This window comes from Gekko japonicus, unplaced genomic scaffold (genome assembly GCF_001447785.1).
Source record: "Gekko japonicus isolate JY-2015 unplaced genomic scaffold, Gekko_japonicus_V1.1 scaffold84, whole genome shotgun sequence".
Lineage (NCBI taxonomy): Eukaryota > Metazoa > Chordata > Lepidosauria > Squamata > Gekkonidae > Gekko > Gekko japonicus.
This window is the reverse complement of record NW_015159712.1, coordinates 1,694,759-1,715,459: the sequence shown is the minus strand read 5'-3', so window position 1 is coordinate 1,715,459 and position 20,701 is coordinate 1,694,759. Positions and strand designations below refer to the sequence as shown.

General features: G+C 45.9%; 1 protein-coding gene across 1 annotated transcript in view; it reads left to right on the top strand.

The window, feature by feature from the left end:
* The first annotated feature begins 1,354 nt into the window (after nt 1–1,354).
* GYLTL1B (glycosyltransferase-like 1B) overlaps nt 1,355–20,701 on the top strand; it is a 35,169-nt gene continuing 15,822 nt past the window's right edge. Inside the window, exons 1-2 of the mRNA XM_015408529.1 lie at nt 1,355–1,662; nt 17,877–18,034. Of these exons, the coding sequence (XP_015264015.1) occupies nt 17,935–18,034 (100 nt within the window). The 5' untranslated portion in view covers nt 1,355–1,662; nt 17,877–17,934. The remainder of the gene's footprint in view (nt 1,663–17,876; nt 18,035–20,701) is intronic.

Sequence of the window (20,701 nt, the reverse complement as noted above, 5' to 3'; positions counted from 1 at the left end):
CTTGTCTTAACTTTCCTGTTCATTACTTCTGCCTGGAGGTTGCTCTGCGCAAGTCCTGACAAAGCCAGCAACATTCCCAAATGCTGTGGTAATGGATGGGGGCAAAAGCACTGAGAGGCATGAAAGAGAAGGTGCTTGTGCACACGTGTGGCTGGTTGCCTCTGGCCCTAGAGATGTAAGAGCACTCCTATATGTGACCTATTAAAATTGGCAATAAGACCCACCAGATGACAAAGGCCGTGGACTCCTGGCCCACCTCTGTAAGTTCTTGTGATCAGCAGTGATTCTGTATGTGCTGCTTGTGGGCTGTAATGTGCATAAAGAGGCTGCAATATGACCTGGGTGTCTTTAAATGGGTGGAACCCAGCACTTAATGGTGATCTCTTCCAGAAACATCCTTAGCCCCTCTCTTCCAGAAACATCCTTAGCCCCTCAGACCATAGGTTCATGTCTCAGAGTCTGTTCAGAAGATGGAAAACAGACTTCCGGTCCCTTAAATGATCTACATCCCAGTAAGAAAGTGTTTGCATCTTTTCAATCTGCTTAAGTTGTACTTGATCCTGAAATCTCCTCCTCCATCATCTCATGCCTGTACAATGTAACTGACCAGGACCGGACCCAAGGTGGAGCCAGATACTGTGTATGTTTACTAAGAAGTAAATCTTCCTGTGCTCACTGGGGCTGTAAGCACCATACCTTGGACGAAGGGCTTCTTTAAAGCGATCAATGTCAGGGAAGGAGGCACGGCCGTGGTTTGGCAATGAGGCGCCTTGGAAAAAGTTAGTTCTGTACAACTCCCGGCCACAGCCGTTAGAGGCGGCGCTGCAAGAGAGTCGGCTGCGCGGAGGCAATTTGGGAGTGGAAGTAAGTTGCAGCCCGGGGGCAGACTTTTCTGCGGCTTGCGTGCGCAAAGCCCCAGTCCCAGGGAGAGCCGGGGCGTGCTGGCGCTTGCAGCACCTGCAGGGAGGGAGGAGGCGAGGGGGCCGGCTCGCCCTTCCTCCACCCCCCCCCCCTCGGGCGCTGCTGGCTTTCCTGCGCGCCTCCTCCTGGCCAGCGTCGCCGCCGTTCCCCTCCCCTCCCCCGGGGGCCGTGAGCAGGGGCAGTTGCGGCAGGTACCCAGGGGCAGCCTCGGCATAGCTGGCATTCCAGCCGAACAGACGCCCCTCCGAGGAGTAAGGCGCTCCTTTCAGCGCCCCCGTTTCCGCAGCACTCTTCGGAGGCGGGGTTGGGGTTCGCCAGGCCGCCTGCCCTCCCCTCCCCACCCCCGGCCCGCCCTTTAGTTTCCAGAAAGGGAGGGAAGGATGATCCGCGGGTCCCTTCGGCGATTTGGGGTGCGGATTTGCGGTGCCGCCAGGCCAAGGAGAGCTGCTCCCTCCAGAGTGCTTTGAAAGCAAGGGGCTTCGACGGGCCTCCCTCTGCTAAACCCGTCGCGTGGCCGGAGGCAAGCGGCGCTAGTGCCACGAGAAAGCTGGCGTGCGGCGAGACTGGGCGTTTGCTGCGGCCAACTTAGCCCGGCGCCCTCTCCGGAGTCTGGGGGTCCTGCTGGGACAGGCTGGCCCCTCCGCGCGCGCACCCCCCCCTCCGGATTCGTGGCAGGTGGCGAGGGCGGCACGTGCCCAGCGCAGCAGAGGCGAGAGTGGCGAACGGGCTCGGCAGCCACAGGTGGGAGCTCATGGCGCGCGGGGGGGGGAGGGGGGGGCTTCACAGTAATCAGCCCGCAGCCTGAAAGCCGTCCCGCGCGCTCTGGCGTCAGCAGCCGAAGTAGCTGGTGGCGCGGGACGCTGCTGTTTTTCCTCCCACCCCGTGTCTAATTAATGAGCCCCCTCCCGCCTCGCCCAGGTCGCCTTTCCCCCGCGCTCCGTTGCAGGTGGGCGGCTGTGCCTGCCTGTTGGCCGTGTGTGGCTGGCTGAGGCGGCGCTTCCCTCGGCAGCCCTGTCCCGGCCGCTCCGAAGGGTGACCCCCGGGGGGCCTAGATTGACGCGGGGAGGGGAGGTCAGCTCGGCTGGGCTGGGCTGGGCTGGGCTGGCAGCGGAGGGCGGGGCGAGCAGCCGCCTGACCCTTCGCTCCGGACAGCTCGGCGCTGCTTGAGCGGCCGCGAGTGAGCGGAACTTTCCTTTTGTTGTGGCAGCGGCGGCGGCGGCTTTCGCCTTTGTCCGGCTCCTTCCGGGGAGGGGAGGGGCGGGACGCAAGAGGCACAAGTGGCCGAGGAGCGCCAGGGGGAGGCGGCGGGTGGCGAGTCCCGGGAGCCGTCGAGCGCGCCAGGGCACAGCCAGGTAAGGCCAGCGGGGCGCAGGTGGGAGGGAGGCGTCGGGCCCTTGGGCTCAACTAGTCGCGTCTCCCCGGCTCGGGGAAGCTGCAGTCCCTCCCCCCGCCCCCCTTGTTGCCAGGTGGGCGCAGAGCACCGACTTTCCGGACGAGGCGGAGGCGGCGGCGTGCCCAGCGCAAAACGCCTCCAAGGAGGGTTTCCCTCTATGGGGGGGGGGGTTCAGCCCCCCGCGCGCGGAGGTGCCTGTCGTTCCCGGCAGCGCCGATTCTCGGTGGGCGAGGCGGCGAAGGGCGCGCGGCCGCGTGGGCTGCCCTTGGGGGCTCTCTGGGGGCGGGGATCTGGCCGGGGCGAAGGGCAGGGTCTCTTCAGGGGCGAAGACGGGGGAGGCTGGTTATGGATGGCCCCCACGAACCGTCTGGTCGTCGGGCAAGATCCTTTGCTGGGGTCCGGGGGATATGTCCCCAGTCCTCTGGGTAAAAATCCAAGCTAAAAGATCCAGGAACTGTTTTGCTCCCAGGAAGTGCCTCGAGGACTAGCAAATCTGCCTGTGAGATTTGACTGACTGGACTTGGGGTCCTTGCTGTCTAGGTGGCCCAGTGACTCTAAGTGGAGAGAATTCCAGCTGCTGATATGCCCTCAGGATGGACGGCTGCGTGGTACAGCCCAATCTGGTCACATCTGGGAAGCTAAGCAGGGTCAGTACTTGCAAGGGAGACCTGCAGACTCTGCAGAGGAAGGCAGTGCAAACTGCACATACTCTCCTGCTTGAGGGGGTGTGAGAGTGTGTGTGTGTAAAGTGCCATCAAGTCACAGCCTACTTAGGGTAACCCCATTGGGCTATCAAGGCAAGCAACTAAGCTGAAGTAGATCCAGGTGGTCTGAAGCAGTAGAAGAAAGTTTGGGTCTAGTGGCACCTTTAAGACCTTGATGCTTGGGGGGGGGGCAACAGTGGGAGGGCTTCTAGTGTCCTGGCCCCGTTGCTGGACTTCCTGATGGCACCTGGTATTTCTGGCCACTGTGTGACACAGAGTGTTGGACTGGGTGGGCCATTGGCCTGATCCAACATTGGCTTGTCTTGTCTTCTTATGTTCTTAAGACCAACAAAGTTTTATTCAAGGTTGGTCTTAAAGGTGCCACTGGACTCAAACTTTGTCCTACTGCTTCAGACCAGCAGGCTACCCACCTACTTCAGCTTAATTGCTTGCCTTGAAAACCCTATGGGATTGCCCTAAGTAGGCTGTGACTTCATGGCACTTTACACACACACACACACACACCCTCAAGCAGGCGAGTATGTGCAAGTGGGGAGGAAGTTAAGCCCAGGCACTTGCTACGTCCTCTGCAGGAGTTGCTACCTTTGGGCTTGGTGGAGGCCAGTGTTCCCTCTAAGCTGAGTTGGTGTGAGCTAGCTCACAGTTTTTTAGCCTCCAGCTCACACATTTTTGTCTTCGTTCAGGAAGGAGGGCTCCAGAGCAAACTGATTTATGCAGAAGCCAAACCTCTCGCTTACAACTTTAATGCCAGTAGCTCACAAAGCAGAATTTTTGTTCACAAGACTCCACAGCTTAGAGGGGACATTGGTGGAGGCACCCCTAATTGCCAGTACTGCAGTATGATTCAGTGAAATCAACAGGTAGTGGGTTTGGGACAGACAAAAGTATTTCACACAGTTTGTGGAACTCACTGCCACCAGATGTGGCAACAATTGCTGGATGACTGTAGAAAGGGACTTGACAAATTCATAAAGGATCAACAGTTTTTAGCTCTGATGGCTAAATGGAAACTTTATGTTCAGCATCATGAACCTGAGCTCCAGCTGAGCATAGTTTGTGGAGGGAAGATCTGTTGCCTTGTCGCTCTGCCTATGAATTTCCTGGTGGCTTGTTTAGCAGTGATGGGAAAGAGCATGCTGAAGCAGCTGGGCCTTTGGTCTGATCCAGCAAGCTTTTGCTTCTGTTTTCTCATCGTGGTCATTTTCACGTTTTCAGAATGTGAGCATTAATAGCTTCTGCATCTGGGTTCTGGAGGGGGGGGTCTACTGAAGGGAGGGGTGGTTGCAGTTGTCTAAGAGAATCAATCACCTGCTGTGTGATGGGCTTCATTATTTGTTTGAACAGCAGCTATGGAGGAGACCAAGGAATCATTACAAAGGATTTGGAAAGTGGTTCCCTTGCCTCCAAACCTTCCTTTTCTCTTCCCTCCCCCATCTAGATTAGAGGCTAGATTCTGCATATCAGTAGGCTCAAGGGGTCTGAATGGAAAAGAAGTTAATCAGCCAGGCCAGTCCAATCAGAAGGCTAAAGAGAGGTTGCAGTTATACCACCTCTAGCCATTTGGCAGAACTTAGATGTGAATCTTGCTGCTCCTGTATGTTAACTCCCTTAATCTGAGCAGTGCAGGGATGATGGTTCTGTGCTTTCCAAGTCTTAAGATGAATGACGTTGAAAGTAAAAGGAACTGAGTACTGTCCTCAGTCAAGTGCATTGCAGTATGCCCCACTCCTGTTAATTTGATGTGCACACTGGGGGGGTCAATGGGTATAGTCACTGTGTGACAACTCTTCTGCAGATGGTTCCAGTGCACTGAAGGATGGGAAGGAAGGGCTGCATGAAAGCTCTTTGCTAGGGCTTTGTGGCAGTTAGGTTTCGCTGGGGGAGGGGGAGAGCAACTGGACAGGAGCCAAAGAGCACTGGGAAGCCATGGGGATCGCTTTCACCGTCCTTGATGGAGTTCATGGCTACAAACAATCCTGAGGATCAGGGTGTGTGGATGCTCCCTGATGTGTGCCTTTTTCCTCCCCTTGTGTGACGCTAAGTTTTTAAAAATTGTTATTTTGTTTATTTGCTTAAGTTATAGTCCTTTTTTTTGCTGAGGCTCAGAACGGATTGCAACTTTTCTAAAAGAAGGAGCAGTGCACTAAAAACAGTGTAATAAATACAATAAACAAGGCATTAAAACTGGTTTGCAGAACTGGAAAACAAGACAACAAAAACAATACAATGCTTACAGTAAACAATGCAATTAAATTGCTTAAAAATTGTCATAGACATGAAAATGACAACCGAAGAGTTCCATTTTAGAAGTGGTTTAAGAATGGAACAGAACGATCCTAGTAGAGTTACACCCTTGAGTCCACTGAAGTCCATGGGCTTAGGGAAGTCAGTGTAACTCCTTAGGATTCAACTGTCAGTGATTAATTCTGCACCCATACTTTGAATACCCATGTTTAGTAGACCAGTTATTCCTCCCCCCACCCCCGGTAAACAGATAGATTATTTGGGGAAGTTCTTCGCGTTTGGAATCTTCTGCATACTGGGCAAATTAGTGCGTGTGGAAAAGGCCATCATTTGACTTTGCAACCTGTATTTTACCCCCAAGGGGCAGGCAAAATAAAAGGCTGAAGTCTGCACTGTTTCTGGAGGATGGGGATCCCCTCCCAACTCCTCCTCCCCTGCCTCCCATGTCATGAGGAGGTACGCATGCACGGTCCTTGCGGTGAAAACTGAGTTTTCCTCTGAGGGCATCTTGAGCCATACTTCTGTAGTGCTTGGAACTCCCTTCTGTGAGAACTGTAGGGAGGCAGTGTATTCTCTCTCTCTCTCCCACTGAAAATGGAGATCGCAGCAGGGCCTGCCCAGTTTTTTTGCAGAGTTCAGGTACTGCCCACCTGCCTCATTTCAATCAGGCAGGTGGCAAGTCTTCTTTGACATTTTCCATTTTGCACATGCGCAAGTAAAGACAGGGAACCCCGGGAGACTGTCTGGGCTGGAGTTTCTCTGGGAACAGTGTTAACAAGAGGTGCAGATGCTTTTGCACTCTGCTGAGCAGGGAAGTGAGGTAGAGCTGTGAATGTGTTTTCCGCTTGGTTTGAATGACCAGTGACCCTTCAGCCTAAATGGAGTGTCTGTCTGGTTGGTAATTGCCTCGCAGGTCTCTGAGGAATGCAGCAGTCTCACTGGAGACTGCAAGGTTTAAGGATTAGGTTTGTGAACAGTGGGATGCTAAGCTGGAAAGAGAAAAAATCACATGAGAAACTCTTGCCTCCTTTAATTCTTGCCGGTCAGTAGAGAAAGAGGCCAGATGCAACCCCTGGTGAGCATGAGGAGAAGTTTCATCCAGGAGTAGGCAACTGAATTTTATTCTGTATTACAGTTACAGGGTTAGAGAGCCAGCGTTGTGTAGTGGTTGGTGTGATCTGGGAGACTCACGTTCAAATCTCCACTCTCTCGTGAAGCTTGCTGGGTGATCTTGGGACAGTGAAACATCCTCGGTCTAACCTGCCTCGCAGAGTCGCTGTGAGGATAAAGTGAAGAAGGAGAGAATGTTGTGAGCCACCTTGGGTTTCTGTTGGGGAGAAAAGTGGGTTATAAATGAAGTAACATTCCTTTGGGTTAATTCTGATATCTATATTTTTCACCAGTTGGTTAATTAATGGGATTGAACAAGGGTCTCAGGGACGGAGGGCATCTAGCTAAAGAACAGGGAAGTAATCCGATGATGAAACAAAATATTTTTGCACTGAGGATATACCTTTGTGGAGTGAGGATGGAGTTTTTAGTCGAAACAAGTCAGGGAGGCAAGACCTGCAAAGAACTGTAGGGGGCATCTCATTTTCCTCTGTAATGCTACCCCTGCTATTTCCTCTTTTCCCTTCCCTGGCAGTCCCCATAACCTTTTCCCTTTTCCTGCTTCTTCCTACCCACCAGCCAGCCTACCTTTATCTGTTCCCCTGCCTTCAGCTTTCCCCCATTCCTTCCCTCTAGGAGCCTCTCCCTGGGAAAAGTCTAGCCCAGTTGCCTGGAGGCAGGTGGTTCTGGGCAGGGGCCTTGTTGCTGCTAAATTGCTAGATGGGAGGTTAAAGATTAGGACCTCACAGGACTACTCCCACACATAGATGGGGATTAAGGCAGGTATGTATGAGATGGTGGCATTGGGAAGAAGGATGAAATTTGCTGGGAATGTTTTGAGACAAGTTGACCCTGACAAAACAGACAATCTTTGCTTAAAACAAAATGGAAGCAGAGTGCTGACACTAAAGATTCAAAAGGTCATAGAGCAGCTGTTAAATTGACATGGGGAAAGTGACAGGAGCTGGGGAACATCTGGTTTGGGATGACTCATCCCTAAAGGACAATGGGGTCAATGTTCCGGGTCATTAAAAATGGACAGGTTAAAACTTGACAGTGAGTGTATGGCAGCAAATGGCAGCTTTTCAAGGAGATTAAAAGGGGGAAATGTGCCTGCCAATGCTTGGAGAGGTAAATGGGGGTTTGGGGGTTGGGGATAAGATCTCCAAGCCAAGTTGGTGGTAGAGCAGGAGTGCTAAACGAGAGTACAGATATCGCTGGCATTTTAGAAGCTTGGTGGAATGAGTAGGGTTAACTTTAAACACTTTAGAAAGGCCATTTGTGGAATGGCATTGCTCTGTGTGTCGAAAGAGGGCATGGAGTCTTAAGAAACTAGAACGCGTAAGAGAAATAGATGCTCCACGGAATTGCTGTGGATGGGAATAGCAGGCATTATGGACAATTGAATGCTGGAGGTGCGCTTTGCCCACCTGACCCAGACCCTCTAACCTTGAGCTAGAGAAAGAAATGTGGGAGACTAGGGTTGCCAACCCCAGTTTGGGAAATTCCTGGAGATTTGGAGGCACTGCCTGGGGAGGGGGTTCAGTGACGTATGATCCTATACAGTTCATCCTCGAACTTGACATTTTCTCCAGAAAAGGATCTCTGAAGCTTGGAGGTCAGCCTACAATTCCAGGAAAAAACCAGGTCCTACATTGAGACTGGTAAACCTAAGGAGATAGTTAGAGAAAATGTCATAGAAAATGTAATGAGGAGTGACTTAACTACACTATTTAGGTTGCGAAAAAGAAGCAGAACTTTCAAACACTGTAAATCAGTGTTCCTTAGTGATCCTGGACTTGGTTCTGAGTGGTGCTTAGGGCCTAGTACAAGAGATAAGCATTGTCAAACCAATTGGGAACAGAGACCACAATACTAGTAAATTCCACATGTGTGTAAATGCAAAATTTCTCCAGAAGTCCGTCACATCCACTTTTGCTTTCAGAAGATAAAACTTCTTGAAAATGACAGGTTTAGGCAAAAGGAAATTTAAAGGAAGAATAAAGAAAAACAAATCTCTTCAGAATATTTGGAAGCTATTTAAAATCGCAGATAATTGGGGCTCTGCTAGGATGCACCACAGATTAGGAAAGGTACTATCAAAACTTAAAGGATGCCAGTGTGTTTAGTGAGCAAAATCAAGAAAGCCACAAATTTGTCCTGACCTGGATAGCCCAGGCAAGCCTAATCTCATCAGATCTTGGAAGCTGAAGAGGACTGACCCTGGCAAGTACTTGGATGGGAGAGCTCCAAGGAATACCAGGGCTGGGACGGAGAGGCAGGCAATAGCAAGCCACCTCTCTGAGATGTCCAAGCCCCACTAGGGGTTGCCAGAAGTCAACCATGACCTCCACACACACACAAAATATTCACAAAAAGAAAGAAAGAAAGAAAGCCACAAAGTCAAGAAAGCTTCCTTTGAACAGTGGCATCTTTGTCCAAAGGAGAAGAACAGGAAAAAGCTAGTGTGCTGCCAAAATAAATGTAAGGTGACAATAAGGCAAGCAGAATGAGAATATGAGGGACATATTGCCAAACACTTTAAGAGAAACAATAATGATGTACTTGAATACCTCAATCAGGAAACCAGCTGTGCAGGTGGTTGGGCCCTTAGATGACACAGGAGATGATACAGAAAACCTGAATGAACTCTTTGTGTTGGTCTGTGCTTCAGAAGATTTGGGGCGGCAGTTGCCCATGCTGGAACTGGTTTCTGGGAAAAGGATGTCTGAAGAACTGATTGAAAGCAAGGTTACAAGTGGTGAAGTCGCTGGGGTGGCCAAACTGTGGCATGGGAGCCACATGCGGCTCTTTCACACATATTGTGCAGCCTCTGGCGGGGGGGGGGGGGGGGGGGCGGTTGGGAAGGACAAAAGGGAGTAGGAAAAGGGGAGATGCTATGGAGGTTTTCAGGGAAGGAAAAGAGGAAATAGTGGAGGAGGGGAAAATGAGATTCCCCCATCGTTTAAATCTAAATTGATTTGCAAAAGGCCCCCCCCCCCCGGCCACCTTGGAGAGAGCATTTGTCTCTTTAACTATCATCAACATCTATTTTTATTTCTGGCAGTCTTATTTAATGTTAATGTTAATAAAAGCCCATTTGCATATTTTCCAATAAAAACATGTGTAATATTTGTTCATGTCTTGTGGCTCTCAGACATCTGATGTTTCTTCTATGTGGCTCTTATGTTAAGCAAGTTTGGCCACCCCTGTTTTAGTGCCAATTGATAAAAGCTAACAAGTCACCAGGTTTGGAAGGCATGCACCCAAGGTTTCTTAAAAGAAGTCAAGTATGACATGGTTGATCTTTTAACAATAATATGCAACTGGTCACGAAAATTTGCTTCCTTACCTAGAGGATTGGAAACTTGCTGCAAGTAAAAAGAGATATGGGGGAATCCCAGAAATTACAGGCTGGTTAGTCTTAATATTTGTTCTGGGTAAATTGTTGAAAAGAATGGTTAGATATAGAATTATTAAGCACACAGAGGACCAAGCCCCACTCAGGAACAATCACTTGATTTCCTTGCCAAAGGCTCCTGATGAAACTTGGTAGTCTTAGGATGAAAGGATGGTGTGATGGACATGGGAGCATTTTACTTTCCTGGCTAAAGCCAATCACCTTTAAAAGGGGAGGAGGTAAGACTGGAGTGTCCAGTGGGGACTTAGCTACTGTATAGGTAGGCAGGGGTTTAATGCTATTCCTTCCAAAAATGGTCACAAGACCTATTTGCTATTTATATCTCTGTACCTTTCAAAGATCTTGAATAATTAAATCTGTACTCTCCCAAGACCCAACTCTCATTTACTTTGTTACTGAAAGAGCTGAAGATGCTGGTAGAAAAACCAGTCACTCTGGCCAGTTAAATAAACATTGTTATTTTGCATGTGCTCATGTGTGTGTTTTCACCCTGATTCCAGTGTGTGTTACCCTTGGTATTATAACTTGCTTGGGGATCATACAACCGTAGGGAAAATTGTCCTGGTGAATATAAGGTCCATCTCTATGAGGATCAGGTGGTCAAAAGAATATATCTTATCTGTGAGCCCCTGGCCCTGGAAATTACAAAGGGTGGTGGTGGTTGGTAAAATTGCACACTCTGGTTCAGCCCCAGAGATCTGGAGGTGAATTTTTTTTTTTAAGTGAAGGGTTTATATCATGGGTAGGTCTTGATAGACGTGCCCCCTCAGGAATCAGCAAAAGAAAGCAGAAGGTAGGAATACATTGAGAGGTCTGTGGAGGAAAGTTTGCTGTGCAGTCCTTGAAAAATTGTATCACTACGGCTTCTATTCATAACTGGTCAGGAAATGGGGCAGCCGCATAGTTAGATGATTTTCAGTGGAGGGGCACTGGTTGGTGATGGTGCAAAGAGTGCATGTGAAAAATTCCAAGAGGATTGAAATAGATGAGTGGGCAGCAACATGGCAGATGAGGTTCACTGTAAATAAGTGCAAAGTTCTGTACGTTGGGGGTGAAACAATCCTTAAGTATATCCTGCTGAAGGTCTGTATTAACCCTGACTGATTGAAAAGAATCCCTAAGGAGATTTACTCCAAACAAAATTTAGGGAAAGGAAATAAGTACAAAGAGTAGGGCGATACAGCTATATTATTGTCCTTGATCAAGTAATATCAAGGAGACAGTAAGATTGTCTGGTAGTTATAAGTTGCTGTTAGAAGACCTAAGGGTTTGGGTTTAAAGTACTAAGAAGGAGCAAGAAGGCAAAAAATAGGGTATATTAAGTAGGAATCTAAGGAGTTAAGTTTAAGTAAGTAGGCAACGAGACTAAGGGTAAAGATAATAAATAAGATTAATAAAGGGATTTGGAAAAAACAAGTACATTAAGAAATTATGGCAACAGGAAGTGGTGGTAGTGGAAGCAGCAGAAAGACCTCCATTCCTTCTCTGGAACAGTTGGGTATACAGACCCAATTAAAATTTAGTACAATGAACATTTCACAATTAACAATTAAAGACTTAAGTACAATGATACAGGAAGCGGTGTCTCGGGCAATGAGAAAGGAAATAGATCCCATCCATGATTAAATAGACGCATTAACTGATCAAAATAGAAACAGAAGAAATTAAAAAGCAAATAAGCGAAAATAGGCAGGAAATACAAAAAAAACCCAAGTAAAAGCTTCAAAACAGAAAAAACTAAATGACTTGGAATATGAGGTCCAGGAAATTAAGTTAAAAAATAATAAACTAGAAGAGTCTTTGATATACATCGAAATGGACAGGGCTGCCTTAATTCTAAGGTGTCAAAATATCCCATAAAACCTGGAAAAAGATCTTAAAGAAAAATTAACAGAAAGTTTAGCTACGCAACTAGAAATAGGATCAAAAGAAAAAATAGCGGCTGAAATAGAAGCTCTTTACCGTAGAAATTCTGCGTATTCTAGGAGAAATAAAACCCCAAGGGAAACCCATATAAAATTTTATAAGAAAGGCATAAAAGAAAAAATATTGAAATCCACCAATGAGAAAAAAAATTACTTTTCAAGGTGCAGATGTAAACTTCTTGAAGGAAGTACCTTGGCGAGTCCGCGAAAAAAGGCAAAATTATGGAATCCTTACAACCTTGTTGAGGAAAAATAGAATTCAATATAGATGGCTGATCCCGGAAGGCTTATTATTCAACCATGCAAGCAGAAGACACAAGATAGACTCTATCTTTAAAATAGAAAACTTCTTGGAACAGTATGATGAGGAACTGGGATGGCAAAGAGATGAAGAGGAGGAAGGAGAAGGAGAAGTAGATGTCACTGAGAAGAAAAAAACAGAACTAGAACAGGATATGAAAACAGTTAAATTAAATAAAAAGGGGAAAAGAACATAAAGGTAACTACATCCAGTATTCGTACTAGATTTCAATACAGGTGCAAAACAAAATACTTCAAAAAATAAACTTGATGTCTCATAAAAAAGGACTTAAATTTGTCTCTGTAAATGTTAATGGTCTTAACAGTCCTCAAAAAAGGAAGAAGATCTTTCACCAAATTTCTAAATTAAAAGCTGAAGTAATATGTTTCCAGGAAACTCACATTAAAAAAAAAATGAAAAATACTTAAAATGTAAAAAAAAAGGAGAGGAATTTTTTGTGGTTTAAACGTGATGGATAAAACAAATAAAAAATAATCAAAAAGAAATCACTTTCCCCTGAGTTAATAATAGCTTCTGAAGATGGAAGAATTGTAGTAGTTAAAATTTAAAAAAGGGGAAAGAAAGTGTGTTACTTAATAACTATGCCCCAAATCAAAAGCAAGACCCCGTCTATAAATGTTTATATGACACCATTAATAAGTTGCAGTTTGATAGTATATATATAAATACTAGGTGACTTTAATGCAGTTCTCGATGAAAAAATTGATAGGAAATCCATTAAAAAAGGGAAGAAACCAGGCCAGACTCTTCCAAAGGTTTTTTTTAGATATGGTGGAAGAATATAAACTAATTGATATATGGAGAACTAGAAATATCAATACGAAAGATTACACCTATTACTCGGCTAGACACAAGGCCTGGTCGAGGATAGACATGATTTGGATGTCAGCCAGTGGATTACATGAGATAATGGAAGCTGACATACTATCTAGAACATTTGCAGATCACAACCCAGTAACAATACTCCTTAGAGAGACACGAAAGAAAATGAGATGGAGAATGAATCTTGGTCTTTTAAGAGATTGGAAGTTTATTAAAGAAACAAAAGTGGAGATTCAGGAATTCTTTACAGGGAATATGCAACCGGAGATATCTATCACAACAATCTGGGATATATTAAGGGTTTTGTCAGAGGTTGGTGTATCAATCAGGAGTCATGGAGGAGAAAAAGAAAACAAGAAGGCTATGAAAGATTAGTTACATCAATTAGGAAAGAAGAAGATAAACTTAAAAACTCAGATTCTAAAGATGGGAAAGATAGGTTAAGAATATTGCACCATAAATTGAATCTATTACTGAATCAAGAAATAGCTAAAAGTATTGAATATGTTCGGCTAAATTACACTGAAAATGCCAATAAACCATCTAGATGGCTTGCATATAAACTTAGAAAGGAAAGAGAAAAGCATATAATAAGATCTTTAAGAAATGAAAAAGGAGAATTAAAGTATGGTGTACAGGAAATGAAGCAAATAACAGAAAAATTCTACAAAAATCTGTATAAGCAGGAAGATCAACAGAAAGATAAAACTGGCAATTACATTTGAGGAAAAACACTTAAAAACTGGAGGAAAAGTATTAAAAGATTCTGAACGAAAGAATTTTAACATGTGAGGTCATAGAAACAATTAAAAAAGAAAAAAGCTACGGGTCTGGATGGCCTGCCAGTAGAGTTGTATCAACGTTTTGAAGAACAGTTATGTTCACCCTTTAAAGAACTACAAAATATAGGACTAACAGGAAAGATTCCAAATTCCTGGCAACAAGCTACAATTACATTGATTCATAAAGCAGGCACAGACGATAAAGATATTAAAAAATATAGGCCGATCTCATTACTGAATGCCGATTATAAGATATATGCAAATATCTTGGCTAATAGGTAAAAAAGGTACTTTCCCAAATAATCCAACAAGATCAGGCGGGATTTCTGCCAAAAAGACAGATTAAGAACAACACACGAGTATTACCAAAAACACCAGGTGCCATCAGGAGGTCCAGCAGTGGGGCCACTGACCATAAAAGGTCAGCAGTGGAATCAGCTGCCTAGGGAGGTAGTGAGCTCCCCCTCACTGGCAGTCTTCAAGCAGTAGCTGGACAAACCCTTGTCAGGGATGCTTTAAACTAATCCTGCTTGAGCAGGGGGTGGGACTAGATGGCCCAGATGACCCCTTCTATGATTTTATATGTCCATCAGTGAGTTTGATTCATTCGCAGATGCATGGGAATTAGAAGGAAGACCTCATCTATTCTTCCAGAAGCTAGATATGATCAAGGGCTGTCCTTAGGCATTGTGGTACCTAAAATAGAAAGGCCCTGGGAAATCCTTATTTAATGAATGAATGTGGGGACAGTTACCCAGGATGTGTTTCCGCACTAGACTCACTGACGTATCGAATTATAAAAGGGTTGGAATACTTTCCCTATGAGGAAAGGTTAAAGCGCTTAGGGCTCTTTAGCTTGGAGAAACGACGACTGAGGGGTGACATGATTGAGGTCTATAAGATTATGCATGGGAAAGAGCAGGTAGAGAAAGAGGTACTTTTCTCCCTTTCTCACAATACAAGAACTCGTGGGCACTCCATGAAATTGCTGAGGGGTCGGGTTAGGACAGATAAATGGAAGTACTTCTTCACCCAAAGAGTGATTAACACATGGAATTCACTGCCACAGGAAGTGGTGGCAGCTACAAGCATGGACGGCTTCAAAAGGGAATATAAGCATATGGAGCAGAGGTCCATCAGTGGCTGTTAGCCACAAGGTATAGATAGGGACTCTGGGGCAAGTGATGCTCTGTCTTCTTGGTGCTTGGGGGGATCAACAGTGGGAGGGCTTCTAATGTCCTGGCCCCACTGGTGGACCTCCTGATGGCACTGGTATTTCTGGCCACTGTGTGACACAGAGTGTTGGACTGGATGGGCCTTTGGCCTGATCCAACATTGGCGTCTCTTATGTTCTTATGATAGGAACAGTGCAAGAACTTCTGCTCATTTCAATGTACATTGTGCAAGAATATTTTCCTTTTGTACTCCATGTTAATTAATGTCACTCCTTAATGGCAGGAATCTCCTCCGCCTTATCCCAGTAGGGACATTACAGAATATCATCTTGGGGAGGAAATGTGGTTGATCGGCTCCTAATAACACTTCCCTAGAGATGGCTGCCTAAGGAGTTTTCTTTTTCCATTTGGTTAGGACTCACACTGTTTGTATGAGATAAGGTTCCATGGGGAAGTCTGGGTCAAATACGCTTTGGGTTCTTACCAAGCAGGTGAGAATATCCAGTACTTTCCAAAAAAGTACCCTGTCAGCCATTCTTCCCTTTGCCTTTTTATTTTCCCTTTTACATCCCCTAAATTGTGTTACATTCCCTTCACTTGTTGAACTTTTAATATATGTTGTGTTTGTTGTTAGAACACTTAAATATGACAGTAAATTTAAATAAGCTCCAGCATGTTTCTGTATAACTGATGCTGCAGGCTGCCTAGCATAATATAATAGCAGAAGCATATGGCTAAGTTGCATCACATCAGCTGAATGAAGGTGCTGTTTCTGGAACACTTGCAGTTAAATTGTTAGCCTCAAAGGCTGTTTTTAGTGTTTGTAGTAATAGTTCCAATGTGGCAGGAAGCAGCAGGAGGAATAGCAGGAGTTCTCTCCAACTGCGAGCTGCAGAGCATGGCTTGAACCAGTGCCGACACCACTTCTGACACCAGCAGAGGCCAGCGCATTGAGCACATTGGAAATTGGGGTAGTCTGGGGTTTGGGTGTCACGGCTCAGTTATGTATCAGCAAGCATGTGAAGTACAAGCAGTATCTGGCACAATGAAGACTGCTTGTCTCAGTTGTACATTGGTGCACAGTTGAAGAGCAGCAGCCCAAGGATTTTTACTCATGGAACAGTAACAGGACCATTGTTAACCTCCCCCATCTTTCCAATGCTCAGTCAGGCTGTGAAGCAGAAAGAGCCCTGGCATCTGAAGTTGGGAGAAAACAATTTTTATTTATTCTTTTCTTTTTTGATTTTGTGATTCCTTCTATTAGTCTGCATTTCCATTCTGGGGATCTTGTTCCATCGACCAGCACGACAGGGTCAAACTGAGAATACCAAACCCCAGGATCGCAAGAAGTGTCTCTCAGAAAGCAAAGTACATCTTTCCTGGGGTATTTTCAAGTATGCAAAGTTAACAATGTGAACAACATAGTTTTGTGCTTGCCCAGTCAGCTACACGGACAAGCATATGACTAGGACAGGCTAAAAATCCTACCATGCCTCTCTATAGGGTAGCTAACAGACCGAATCAGTGCATCTGATCTCAAAAAATAGTCATCAGGATGTGCCCCAGCTCTAAGGTCATGAGTTGTGTGTCCTATGACAGAATAAGTCATTTTAAAAAAAATCCTGCCTTTTCATCATACATGAATGATATCTTCCTCCGTGGTCACTAACTTGTGAATTATGATAGTGATGTGTGGGAAGTCACTTTGCACATGTCTGAAGCCATTTAAAATTTTAGCACTTCTGTACAGGCAGTCAGACTGAACCTGAACCCTAGCCCAAAATTGGTTTTGAGGGGTCCCCCCCCCCCCGGAAGTAGGACTGAACCCAAACCTGAAATCTTTTGTTTGCCTTGAAAGAAGAATTGGAATGGAGCTCCTAGACAGAAAACAAATGGTATGGTTCAGGTTTGGTTTGACTCCTTGTTTCTCTTAGTTTGTATCAGCATATATATAAAGTCCTTAATTTTGTCCTCATAATAATTCTGTGAACTAAGTATGAGAGAATATTTTGCCTATCTATAGTTGTTCAGGGAGTTTTGGAGTCAAGTCTGCATCTCCAAGCCCCTAAATGCTAGCTACTAACCCACATCTGCTGATATTCATATGTTCAATGGGAAGTCCCCCTTGGGCCCTAAGTGTTTTCTAACTGCCTCTACTGAATGAAGGAGCGTTGTCTTAAGCTGCAAGGCCTGCAGGTGTCGACGTTTGCCCTCATGTTGCTCCTTCCGCCCACCCAGTTTCGTAGTGAGTCCCCAAACAGACAATCAAGATTAAAAATGTACACCCCCCCCCCAGATGCTTACAAATTAATGGAGCAGCATAAACTCCTTCACATGAGGGGAAAGCCAATCAAATGGAAAAGGGGGGGGAGGCCACAGCAGGCTTCCAAGCTTCTGGAGCAGGGACCCTGGGAAGCAAAACCTTGCAACGGAGGGTTGGGCTTTCTTTGAAGATGAATATAGCAGTAGAATGCTGGAAAGTGGGTGGCACTGTAAGCTTTCTGTCCTATGTGGAGTGGGATGGGGAAAAGCGTACACGTTATTTTTAGCAGCATGCTAAGAAAATGACATATTGCTTCTTGGACATTTCTAGTTTTGGAAAGCCATGGCTAGTAAAGTCCCCGTGTCCCATAGTTTGGGGATGAGGCAAGTGCCCTTGGGGGCAGGGCGTCTCAGAGCTCGAAAGAGGCATGGGCCACTTCCATTTTTTTGACGCTTGGCAGTGGTGTCAATGGTGTTGGGGGGGGGAGAGGTCACGCTGGGCCCAGCGCAGCTCCCAGCCTCTTTGCTGCGTCCAGGTGGTGTGGTTGCATAATGGGACACAAGCTTAAAGTTGTATGATGCATGTTGTCTTCTTCCAATCCTGTCACTCCATGTCTATCTGGAGGTAGCATCGAAAGTCTAAATTTCAGGCTATCCATAAATGTGAGACCCAGGCCAAATGGCGTTTCTGCCTCCCCCCTCCTGTGATAGACCCTGGTTGGCGGATCAAGACTACTGGTCAATCCTTCTGAATGCTGTTTATTTTTCTTGCAGGGTGTAGAATGCTGGTTCCGGTGAGACTAGGCCTGCCTCCGTGACCTTTGCCACCATCATGCTGTGTCCCTGGAGGGGAAGGCTGAAGGTGTTGCTTGCCACACTGATGCTGGTGTTACTCATCTCGTGGCTCTATTTCCTCTTGGGCAATCTGGAATGTGAGTGAGGGCAGGGGTGGCTGGTGGGAGTGGCCCAGGAGGGAGTGAGGGAAGTCTGTAACACCGATTGGTTTGGTGTGTGTATGTGGAGAGGGGCACTAGAACTCATTTGTGGCTGTGCTGCTGTTGTCTGCTGTTTCCTCATGTGTAATATGAATGGTAGAACATTTTTGACACTCATCTATATGTTGGAAGGGTGAATCCACTGTGTGAGAGCGCCATGAGGAGAGGGAGTTGGCCACTGACATCTGTTGTTGGCGCCTTTGGATTCCCATAGCACAAAACATGGAGGCTGTTTGTTTCCCTCTCAAATATCATGCAGAATCAGCACCTGACCACATTCCCATTTGTAGAATTTTTTTAAAAAGCTAAAATTTGTACAGCACAGCTTGTACACTGTAATATACTGGATGCAGGTTGCACATAGGTCTGTGGTAGCCAAGTGATGAATGGGAAAGCCAGTGGTATAACTGTGCCCCTCCCCCATTTTGATTTCTTTGTCTCTTGCTCTTCTAGATATTTTGCAGCACATTGAGTTACAACATGATGAATGGGGTGCATCAAATAGCCCCTAGATTTCAGCCACAGACTATTTCCTTGGCAACCTATCTAGTGGAGGCTGGAAAGGTTCAAGGCAACTACAGATAGTTTGGCTAAGCATTCTGTGGTATCCAGGCCCTGCCATGTACATTCATGCATTCAGTTTATAGCCCACCCTCCCCTGTATACAGGCCTCAGAGCGGGTAACAGCATTAATAAAACTTCCCATACAGTTAAAATTATTAAAACGATTCTGTAATACAAAGGTATAGCAGCAACTAACAACAACTAATAGATGGCACAACCTAGTGCTCCTTATCCCGGGAGGGAAATAAATATCCTAAAATCTGATAAGAAGGAAAGGGGGAGGGGAAAGAGGAAGGGAGCCAGTCTAGGACGAAAAACCGTTGCTGCCCTCAGCCTTAGGCCTGGCAGAACAACTCCGTCTTATTTATTTATTTATTTATTTATTCGACTTATTATACCGCCCTAACCCCAAGGGGTCTCTGGGCGGTTTGCAGGAAGTGTTCTAAGAACGCGTTCATCCTAACTAAGGCCACATGATAGGGGAGGGGATTTCCTATCAGCACCCTTGGTGGTACCCGCTGTATCTTTCTGGCTCGGCTTCTTCCTTCTTCCGGCAGTTCTGGCATCTCACTGGGCCGGCTGCTTCATTGGTGGGACCGTCTCCGGCGCACGCCTCCGTGCCTGCTTCGGCCTCGGCTCTCGTCCTCTTCGGCTCCGCCGCGCCCGCAATGCACGTCACTGTGCGACTTCCTGGTCTCCACCGCAGTTGTCTTGCTGGCCCTTGCTAAACCTTTTGCTCTCCCCAAGCTCCACCCCCCAAACCTCCAGGTATTTCCCACCCCAGAGCTGGTAACCCTACTCTAGGGGCAAAATTATATATTTGGGGGGCTGACTTATTTGAAAATGTTGTAGATTTTCCATTCTCAGAGCTTTTCATTTATTCATTTCTGAAGAAAAGGCAGCTGGTTTTCAACGTCTGGCAATACATAGCTCCTTTTCACATTGCCGTTCTAAACTAGATGTTATTCATTGTTGGCCTGATTTCAAGTAAAGTGATACAGGAACGGGCGTTTCATACAGCCAATTTCCTTCCATTAATGAGCCGTCTGAAGTGCTATGGTCATTTCAAACAGTGCCGCTTCCCCTCCCCGTGTGCAATCTTCCTTGGACTTTTAAAAAAACATTCTAAGGCAAGCGTTATCGCGCTAAACCGCTATAGCACTTCAGTGCTATAAGCGGCACCATTGAGATGCATTGACTCTAGGGGTCATTTTGTAGAAAAAGAGGTGCAGGAGCTCATTAGCAGAACTAATTAGCATAACTTATTTGCATATGCCACGCCCCTGACATCACTGGAAGTGTGTCAGAAGGCAACACCCACCGCTCAGGGTCCACCCCAGAAATCTCCAGGTAGTGGCCATTGATGCATCCAGAGTGGTTTTGGGCAGCTCTATTTATATGGACATAAGAAGCTGATTTATACTCTTATATCTTATAAGATTTTTGCTTCAATCCTGGCAGCAAGATTCAAAAAAGTCATGACCCAAATAATACATCGGGACCAATCAGGATTCCTTCCGAAAAGGCAGATAAAGAACAACGTTAGAACAATTATAAATATCCTAGAATATTATGAATATAATCCAGGCAAACAGCTTGCACTAATATTCTTGGATGCAGAAAAAGCCTTTGATAACGTTAACTGGTCCTTTTTGAAGTATAAATTAGAAACTTGGGAATGTGGAGAGAAGTTTGAAAATATGATCTTGGCCATATATAAAGAGCAATGGGCGAAAATAGTTGTAAACGGAGAATTATCACAAAAGATCCCAATTCAGAAAGGCACCAGACAGGGTTGCCCGCTCTCACCTTTACTTTTCATCTTTTGCCTAGAATCCCTAAACGACATGGTGAGACAGAATCCAAACATTAGAGGCCCCAAAATAAAAGGTGAACATTACAAACTACAGGCCTTCGCCGACGATTTGGTATTCATTCTGGAAGAACCCATCACATCCATAACTCATCTAACGAACCAAATTCAAGAATATGGAAATCTGGCAGGACTAAAAATAAATTTGAAGAAAACCAAAATCCTAA